The sequence below is a fragment of the Eimeria maxima genome, genomic scaffold, assembly GCF_000499605.1.
Source record: "Eimeria maxima Weybridge genomic scaffold, Emw_scaff5, whole genome shotgun sequence".
Classification (NCBI taxonomy): domain Eukaryota; phylum Apicomplexa; class Conoidasida; order Eucoccidiorida; family Eimeriidae; genus Eimeria; species Eimeria maxima.
Window position 1 is genome coordinate 84,735 of NW_013563876.1, and position 10,273 is coordinate 95,007.

General features: G+C 55.2%; 1 protein-coding gene across 1 annotated transcript; it reads left to right on the forward strand.

The window, feature by feature from the left end:
- Positions 1-164: 164 nt before the first annotated feature.
- On the forward strand, positions 165-9,296 carry EMWEY_00000870 (hypothetical protein, conserved; the record flags this gene model as incomplete). The annotated part of the gene is made up of 4 exons (XM_013478574.1): positions 165-3,315; positions 4,101-4,919; positions 5,139-5,832; positions 5,951-9,296. The coding sequence occupies 4 exons, from the start codon at positions 165-167 to the stop codon at positions 9,294-9,296; spliced, it is 8,010 nt and encodes a 2,669-aa protein (XP_013334028.1).
- Between the last annotated feature and the right edge of the window lie 977 nt (positions 9,297-10,273).

Below are 10,273 nucleotides of genomic sequence, written 5' to 3' on the forward strand. Positions count from 1 at the left end.
CGTCTGCTGCTGCACATGCTGCTGTGGCAGCTGAGGCTACAGCTGCACCTACACTGCTTGAGGAGACCCCCTGGCGGTTCCCTTGCTTCTGCTCACGGCAACTGCAGCAGCGCAGCGACGGGGCAGCAGCAACAGCAGCGACAGCAGCAACAGGACTAGAGGCGATGGTATCTGTTTCTGCTGCTGAAAGTCGTGTGCAGCAGCCCGTGCCTTTTTGTCCCTGTCCTGTGTCTATACTCAGCATCCCGCCAGACGTTCTGCTGCACCAGCAGCAAACTGCTGCTGCAACTCAACAGCCCCTTCTGCAACTGAAGGGCCAGGGCCACCCTCCGCAGCACGAAGGTTTGTTGCAGCACCAGCAGCTGCTTCGAAGAAGCAGCAGCTGCAGGTGTGTCTCTTTGATTCCCCCTTCTTTATCATCATCATCAGCAGCAGCAGCAGCAGACCTGCAGGGATATAGTGGAAGATGCCCAAGCTCTAGCGGCGGCAGCAGAAGCAGCAGCAGCTTGGGAAAAAGCACCAGAAGCAAGACGAAACGCAGTGACAGGGGTGGCTTTAGTGCTGCACAGCAAAGCCGCGACAGCTGCAACAGCAGCACACCAACTTCTGGACACACACTACAGGAAGCAACAGCAGCAGAAGCAGCAGCTGCAACTCCAGAAGCAGGAGGAGGAGCAGCAGCACCATGCAGGCTGGCAGTAGCTTCTCCTCGCATAGCGACTCCCCTGTCGCCCTGTATACGGGACTGTGGGGAACCTGGAGAGATGCTACATAAGCACTTTGCTGCTGCTGCGGAAACTGCAGCAGCAGCAACAGCTGACCAACCAACCACAACACCACAGGAGACAGAAGGTGCACTAGCACAGGCAACAGTATTGCCAACAGCAACAGCAGCAGCAACAACAACAACAACAACAACAACAACAACAACAACAACAACAACAACAGCAACAGCAACAACAACGGCAACAGCTGCAACAACGGCAGCAACAGCAGCAGCAACAGAAGCAGCAACAGCAACCGAAGCAGCAGCAGCGACACAAGAGGCAAACACAGAAGAGCCATTAATGAGCCCAAACGGTGCAGCAGCAGAAACCGAAACAGAAACTCTTGAAGTTACAGAAGCACCTACGGCAGAAGCGGCCGCACCAGGAGCAGGAGCAACATCAGCAGCGGAACTAGCTCAGGCACCAGAAATAGAGGCAGCAGAACAACCACAAATTGTTCCCTTGAAAGCGGCAGCAGCAGCAGCAACGCCTGGCATCGCAAACGTCTTCGAATCTACAGAAACTCCGACGGCGGCAGCAGAAGCCGCGGGGGCTGCAAGAGGAACCGCGAGAGTAGCAGCAGCAACGGAAGACGCGGAAGCACCACCAGCAGCACCAGCCGCAGCAGAATCTGCAGCAGCCACAAAAACTGCTGCGGAAGAGGAATCAGACGCCACAACAGCACAAACTACAGCGGTACGTGTTGGAACACCAGCAGTTACAGCCCAGGAGGCGGAAGCAAAAGCAGCGGCAAAACCTAAAACTGCAGCGTCAGCAGCAGCAGAAACTGCTACAGTAGCAGTACAAAGAGCAGCAGCAGCAGCGGCAAAAATTGCAGCAGCAGCAGCAAAAATTGCGGCGGCAGCAGCAACAGGGGAAGTATCAACAACACATTTTCGATCTGCTGAGGTTGCTGTAGTTTCAGCTGCAGTTGGTGCACCAACACCAGCAGCACGAGGACGTGCAACAGCAGCAGAAAGAGGAATTGCAGCAGAAACAATAACAACAACAGAAAGAGCAGCAACAGAAGCAGAAATAGCAACACCGGAGGCAGCATCAACAGCCATTGCAGCTGCAGAAGTAGCAGCAGCAGCTGCTACGGAACCTGCAGAACCTGTAGCAGCACTAGCAGCAATCGGAGCTGCAGCACCAGGAGCAGTGGAACTTGCAGCAGGAGATATTGTAGCAGCAGCAGCAGCAGCAACAGCAGCATCACCACCGCCAGAAGAACCCGCAGCAGCAAGACCAGCAACAGCAGCAAGAACAGGAACAATGGCAGAAATAGCAGCAACAGCAACACCACTGGAACCTGCAGTAGCACCAACACCAGCATCACCAGAACCTTCAGCAGCAGCAGCAGGGATAGGAGTATCAGTGGCAGCCGCAAGAGCAGCAGCAGCTGCAGCTCGTGAGTGGTCACCGCAGCAGCTGAAAAAGTTGTTGCAGCCTCCCTTTTGCTGCGGCTCGGTGCCTTCCTCTGAGCTTTCCTCAGAAGAAGGATTGTGCTGTACAGCAGCAGCTGCTGCTGCTGCTGGTGCTGGTGCTGCTACAACTACTCCTGCTGCTTCTTCAAGAGAAGGAGCAGCTGCAACATCCCCCGTTGATTCGGAAGCAGAAGCAAGAGTAGCATCAGCAGCAGCAGCTCTACGGCGTATAGACACCCAACGCCATCTTGGATGGAGACAGAGAATGCAGCAGCAATGGGCTGCAGCAGCAACTGCAGAAGCAGCAGCAGCAGCAGAAGCAGAAGTAGCGCTGCTTGAGAAGGCATTAGGACTATCAGCAGGAGCAAAGCAAGCAGCAGCAGGAGCAGCTGCTAGAGGAACTGCAGCAGCACGCGAAAACCCTCCCTGCAGCTACAACCAATATAGGCAGCACCAGAACAGCTGGGGAGATGCTGCTGCTTCTTCTGCTGCTGCTGGTTCGTTCTCTGAGCCCACAACACTGCAGCAGCAGCTAGCTGAGCTTCCAGGGCTGCCCCTAGTTTCGCTTCCGCTGCTACAGCAACCACAGCCGCAGCAACATCAGCAGCAGCGGCTAGTGCAGCAGCGAATGCTGCAGCACATGCAGCAGCAACAGCTGCTGATAGTGCAGCAACCTCCGCAGCACCAGCAGCAGATGCTGATCTCTTCGTACTTGGGTGAGCAACCCCAGCAAGCAGCCATGCTTTGGGCCCCTGGAGCAGCAGTGTCACCACCATCAGCGGCTGCACCAGATGCAACAGCCGTGACAGCGGAGAGACCCACCGCAGTACTAGAAGGGAAGGCGGCACCCACAGAAGCGCACCCTGTTGCTGATGCTGCTACAGCGTCTTCGGCTGCTACTTCATCAGCAGCAGGGTGTAGTGGAGGATCCCGAACAACAGCTGCAGAAGCAGCAGCAACACCAGCAGCAAACACTACTTGCTGCGCCTGGGAGGCATGGGCTCGGCGTAAAGCCCCTGCTGCTGCTGCCCCTACAGATGCAGCAGCAGCAGGAAGACAGCCGCAGCAACAGCAGTGCTGCAGCCCCTCGTCTCTGCAACGGACCCCGCGGCAATCGGCTGGCAGTAAGTTGGTGCTGCTGTTGCTGTTGCTGCTGTTGCTGCTGCTGTTGCTAGTGCATCTACTGTTGCTGCTGCTGCGAGTAAGTGTGGGGACTGTGGCGTGCTGCGTGTGTGGACAGCTGCACCTACACACCATATGGCGCCTTCTGCTGCTGCTGCTGTTGCTGCTCCTGCTGCTTTCCCCAGCAGCAAGTTGCTGCTGCAGGCGAGGGACACAACTTCTCTGAAGAGCGGCGGTAGAAACGTGGCTCGCGGTTTCTCCCTTCGGCGGCAGCAGCAGCAGCAGTTGCTGCAGCAACAAAAGCCGCCGCAGAAGCAGCTGCTGCAGTATCCTAGAATTTCATCATGTCCGTGCTACAGCTGCTGTCAATCTTCACAGAGTTGTAGCTCTAACAGCCGTCTCTATCACTCTATACCTGACTACCTGGCTAGAGAACCATCTGACTAGCTGGATAGATAGCCAGCTGGCCAGCTGGCAGCTAGCTAGGGGTGGTTGCATGGTATCCCCAGGCTAATCGGTTAGGTAGCCATACACCTGAGAGTCTTGTGCCTAGCCAGCTGGCCAGTTAGCCAGCAGCCAACTAGCCAGCTAGTAAGCTACGCAGCTTCTAAGTTAGATGACCAGTTTCACGGCTAGGGAGCTAACTAGCCAGATAGGTGCAGGCAACAAGGAACGTAACAGGCAGAAGCAGGCAGAAGCAGCAGCAAGCCAGATTCCAAAGTGCCCACCAGGGCAGCGTTTCGTCTGAATGCCAACGTTTGCTGCTGTTGCTGCTGTGCCGCTGCAGGTGCAGCAGCAGCAGCAAACCACCAGCAGCTGCAGTTACAGGCGGCCCTAGCAGCTATTGCTAGAGAGCGTGAGGCCCTGCTGCAGCAGCTGCCACAAAATACTCTGCAGCAAAAAAGAGGGAAGGCGCAGCTTAAAGGCAGCCACCGGCTGCAAACCACCCAAGCATACAGCAGCAGCAGCAATAGCAACAGCAACAACAACAACAGCAGCAGCTGCTGCTGCTGCTGCAGACAACGCACCACCGAAGGAGAAGCAAGACCCCCCCTGGCAGCGCACGCTATCAACGACAGAAGCCGAGACGCTGACGCTGAGGTGGAGAGGCTTGCTGCTGCTGCTGCTGCGCCTAAGACTTGCTTGCTGCAGCAAAAGCGGCAGCAGCAGCAGGTGCAGAGCCAGGCAGCCGAGACTTGCGGCCGCACCAGCTCCAGCAGCAGCACCAGCAAGCTAAGAACCAGGAGGCGCACCCCCCAAGCAGCAGCAGCAGCAGCAGCGGCTACAGCAGCAGCGGTTTCAGCAGCAGAAGCTGCTGCTGCTTTAAATTCTACTTACGAAGCATCATCGTGGTCGCATGAGAGAGATGTGAATGCGCCTGCGGTTGCTGTTGCTGCTGCTGCCGTCGCTGCTGCTGCAAAAGCAGCAGCGGAGGCTGCCGACGCAGCAGCAGCTGCGGCTGCCTCGTCAATCGTTAAGTCTGCAGCAGCAGCAGCAGCAAGGGGGATCAGTGCTCATGGAGTGTCCATTTATCCTCCAGTTGTCAACTCTGCTGCTCCACCTGCTGCTGCTGCAGCGGGTGTTGCTGAAGCTGAGCAACAGCAGTGTAAACACTGCAGAGACGAGAAGGCATTTGCTTTGGGGGCAGGAAGTGGCAGTTGCAGCTGCTGTAGGAACAGTTGTAGTAGCAGCTGCAGCAGCAGTTGTAGCAGCAGCTGCAGCAGTTGCTGCAGCAAAAGCAAAAACAGCAGCACCAGTTGCCCTGTTAGAGATGCACTGCTGCTACGAGCCTTCCGCCCTACGATAAAAAGAGCGTGGTGTATAGGGTGTAATTCCCCGAATGTTGCAGAACAGCAGCAGCAGCAGCAGCATCACCAGCAGCGGAAGCAGGAACGACAAGCGTTGCTGCTGCGGCACCAGCAGCAGCAGAAGAAAAGGCCTGTTAGCGCTTCTGCTGAGGCAACAACAGTGCGAGTAAATCCGTGCAGCAAATGCCGCAGATATCAATCCGCTCCAGCTTCTAGATGTACTGCCAGCAGCAACAGGAGCAGCAAGTACAGCAGCAGCAGCAATAACACCAACAGCAACAGCAGCAGCAGTACGTTCCCTACTGCAGCTTTGGCTGAGTTGCAGCCAGTTGACGCTGCACGTGCTGTTGCTGTTGCTGCTGCTGCTGCTGCACCTCTGCATTTCCCACAGCAGGAGCAGGAGCAGCAGCGGCGGGTACAGGTAGCACACAAACAGCAGCGAGACATGGCCTCGAGGGCTGCTATCCATGAACAGCAGCAAAGGCGATATGAGGAAAAGATATCGAAAATGCGGCGCCAGCTGCAGCAGCAGCAGCAGCAGCTGCAGCAGCTGCAGCAGATGCATCCGCAGCTGCAACCTCCATGGGACAATAGCACTTCCCCTGCAGCAGCAGCAGCCACAACAGCAGCAGCACCACCAACCCCGGCACCTTCGCAGCTCCGCGCACCATCCAAGTTGCCAGCAGCTGCAATAGAGGTTATCTCCGCTAGGTAAGAAAAGCCGCTGCTGTAGCAGCCGCAGCTGCAGCAGCAGCAACAACGACACCAATTCCGTCTAATCTGTCTCTGGTGCAGGCCGTGCTGGTGGACATTATGCGTATGCTTTCAGACTGCACGGTAGAGCCAAGCAAATGGAGGAGATGCGTCTCCTCAAGCATCAGCTGCAGCAGCAGCAGCAGCGACTGCTGCAGCTGCAACAACAGCAGCGGGACAGCTTCGTCCAAGTATCTGGCTGGCAGAGCAATAGCAGCAGGAGCAGCAGCAGCAGCAATCGAAAGCAGCAACACCGCTGGATGATGCAGGTGCAGCCGCATTATGAACGTGAAGTGCTGCAGAAGCTGCAGCAGGACAAGCTGCAGCAGCAGCAACAACACAAGGAGCAACACCAACAGAAGCAGCAGCAACAGAAGCAAGAGCAACAGAAGCAGCAGGATCAACAGCAACTACAGAAACAGATGACCCCTGATATCCAGCAGCCAAAGACAGGTGCCGCAGTGCGTGTATGCAGCAGCGAGGGAGACACAGAGAAGAGGCAGCAGCGCGAACAACAGAAGCAGCAGCAGCCACAGCAACAGCAGCAACAACAGCAGCAACAAAAACAGCCCAGTGTAAACGGGCGGCCAGTTCCCGCTGCTGCTAAAGCAAAGAAGGACAGCTATTTTGTCCCTTCTTTTTCTTTGCAGCACAAGCAGCACGGCGGATTCCATCATCAACAGCAGCACCAGACACAACAAGCGAGGGGGCAGCACCAGTCGCTGCAGCAGCAGCTGTTACAGGAGCAGCAGCAGCAGCAACTCCATTGCTTGCGTCAAGAGGAGAGGAGGCATCAGAGAATGCTACTGAATGTGCAGCAGCAGCTGCAGCAGCAGCTGAAGGAGCAGCAACAGCAGCAGCAGCTGCTGCTTCTGCAGCAACAGAAGAAGCACCATAAGCATTGCCATCTCCGACATAGCCACAAGCTAGTACATCTCTTAAAGCAAAACCAAAAGCTTCAAAATCAGCTTCAGGAGCAGCAGCTGCAGCAGCATCTGCTGCAGCAGCAGCAGGTGCACCAGCGTCAGGTGCAGCCTCAGCAACAGGTGAAACAGCAGCAACAGGTGCAACACCAGCAGCAGGTGCAGCATCAGCAACAGGTGAAACAACAGCAACAGGTGCAACAGCAGCAGCAGGTGCAGCAGCAGCAACAGGTGCAGCAGCAGCAACAGGTGCAACAGCAGCAGCAGTTGCAACAGCAGCAACAGTTGCAACAGCAGCAGCAGTTGCAACAGCAGCAGCAGCAGCAGGCGGAGTGCTGCAACGAGATCTTTTTGGAAGAGGCTCGAGTGAGCAGACGGCCTTCGTATACAGGGAAGGAGCAGCCACCACCACAGCGAAAACTGCAGCAGCAGCAGCAAGATCAGCAGCAGCAGCAGGAAGACAAGCTAGTGGAGCAGCAGAGCCAAGCAGATGTGCCTCCGGTTGCCGACCCCGTTAATGACGGTGCTGCTGCTCTTTACATCAGTGCTTCTGTTGAATCCCCTGGTGTTGCTGCTGCTGATGCTGCTGCCGCTGCTGTTGGGTGGAGGACTAGCAGCTTCTCCGGAAGCTACAGCAGGTCTTTCTCCGAAGGACAATGGCGCTGCAATTCTTCTGGTTTCTCAGCTGCAGCAGCTGCAACTGCACCAGACAGGCACTTCTCGCAGCAGCAGCGGCAGCAACTGCTGCTGCAGCACCAGATGCAGCTACCCACGAAGGCCACCGCTCGATCTGAGGCAGAGGAGAGCCAGGGAGAGGCAATGGAAGCTTCCGACTCAACAGAAGCAGCAGCACCAGCAGCAGCAGCGGCAGCAGCAGCCGCACCACCACCACCACCACCACTGAGGAGTCTGTCGTCTGAGCAATGGTCCGAAGGGGAGTGGAAGGAGACGGCCCACCCAGGGCACCGCATGCAGCGGTTCTTCACCTCTAGACAGCTGCAGCAGCAGCAACAACAACAGCAGCACCCAGATCAGCAGGTGTACGCGCAGATCAACACCGTCGCCCAAAGCCTTTCCGCCCTTTGCGGGGACAGCAATCGAATGAGCAGTTCGAACGGGCAACAGCATCCGGAGCAGCAGCATCAGAAGGAGCAGCATCAGAAGCAGCAAGGGCAGGCTCATGGCCCTTTACCGGCTGGACCCACCTCGACATCTCTGTTGCGGCACTTACGGAGGCTGTACGGCAGCGGCAGCAGCCAGCAGCAACAACAACAGCAACAACAGCAGCAGCAGCATACAAACGGTTGGGTGGGAGACTGTGGGGTGGAGGAGCTGCGAAACCTACAGGAGTTGCAAGTAGCCTCTCTGCTGCAGCAACAATTGCAGCGACAGCTGCACCAGCAACAACGACAGCAACAACTGCAGCAAGAGCAACAGCAGCAGCAACAGACGCAACAACAGCACCAGCATCAGCAGCAGCGTGCAAATGTCCCCTCCAGCAGCTTGACGTTTCGGGGGCTCTCCTCTTTTGGGGGAAAGAATGTTGCGCCGCCTGCTGCTGCTGCTGGTCAGGCTGCTGCTGGTAATGCTTTTGCTGGTCCTGCTGCTGCAGCATCAGCAAGGAGCAAAACCCCACTTCCCTTGGTGTCCGGCAACAGGCATCTGCAGCAGCAGCAGCTGCTGCAAGATGCTTCTCACTTTCAGCTGCAGCCAGAGCAACGAGGACGACAGCACGTGCAGATAATGCAGCAGCAGCAGGGACAGCAGCAGCAACAGCATCAACATGGAATCCATGTGATCCGCAGCAGCAGCAGCAGATCACGGGGCGGACGGTACTCCACACTGAGGAGCCCCGCAGCAGCAGAACCTGCACCGAGAGCATCAGTAGCGGTAACTGAGCAGCAGCAGCAGCAGCAGCAGAAGCAACGGTGGATGGGGACAAGGAGGGCGAGGCCCTTACCTACCCCCACACGTGAGCAGCAGCAGCCACAGCAACAGCAGGAAGAATGCATACAGCAACAACAGCAGCAGCAACAGTACAAACTGCAGCAGCAGCAAACAACGCAAGTAGCGGTCGCGCTGGCTCCCCCCAGTCCCGCGACTGCTGCTGCTAAGCTGTTTGGGCGCAGCTCCAGTAGAAGCAAGCAGCAGCGGCAACCGTACAACGAAGAGGAAGTAACCGTCAGGAGGACCCCACGGTGGGGTCGTCCGCTGCAGGAGCCGCAGCAGCAGCAGGTGCTGCTGCTGCCACATCAACCCGGCACCTCACAGCAAGAGCACGATCTGCAGGCATCTACTGCTGGTGCTGCTGCTGCGGCTGTCTTGCAGCAGCAGCAGCAGTCGCATATTATACCCCGCAGAAGCCCATTTAGGTTCCATTCACATCAAAGATCTCGGAATCAGCAGCAGCAGCAGCAACAACAACAGCAACAGAAGCAGCAACAGCAACAACAACAGCAGCAGCAACAACAACAGCAGCAACAACAGCAACACCAGTAGCAATAACAGCAGCAGCAGCAGCAATAACAGCAGCAGCAACAACAACAGCAGCATAACGTCTGACTCTTGATCGTTGCTGCTGCCTTTTGGAATCATTGGAAAGAGTGCTATAGCTGCCTATACACCCGAAGGTTCTGAATGCAGCAATAGCAGCAGCAGCACTGTGCAGGAACAGTATTTAGTGCTGTCGCTGTTGCTGCTACTCTTGCTGCAGCAGCAGCAGCACAAAAGCAGTGCCCCAACCAAAGCAGCAAATCCCTTTTTGTTTTGTTTTTGTTTGTTTAACCACTTTTTGCTCCCGACAAGCAGTGAAAAAATAAAAAATAAATAGAAAAAGGAAAACATAAATAACAAACGAAAAATAAATAAAAATTAAGAGAGATTTGCATTACATAGACAAAATAGCTCCTTTTGAGCCCCTCGAGTACACTAAACCCTACGACCCTAAACCCTAGAAAGCCCAAACACTAAACCCTAAACCCTAAAAAGCCCAAGACACTAAGCTTCTGAAGTCTACACTCTAAAGATTTAGCTATGAGCGCTAAACCCTAAACCCCAAACCCTAAACTATAATCACCAAACCCTAAATCATAAACCCTAAAGAATACCAGTGCTAAGACCATAGAGGCAAAATGCCAGACCCTAACCCCTAAAACAGTGTTTCTAATGGCACATGTTAAGTAATATATATACAGATAATTTAAATTAAATTAATTTTAATGGTACAAAACTAGGGAAAGAAAACAGCAAAAATAAACACAACTGCCGGTGGTCGGCTGCGGGATGGCAGCAGCCAGCACACGCTGCTGCTGCTGTTGCTGTTGCTGTTAGTTATGTTACTTGTCTAATGCAACATATTTTACTGCTAAATAATTAATTTTATATTTAATTTTGAATTTTGAGCAGCAGAATCCCACTGCTGGTTGCTGCTGCTACTTCTACTACTACTGCTGCTGCTGCTGCTCTAGCTGCTAGGG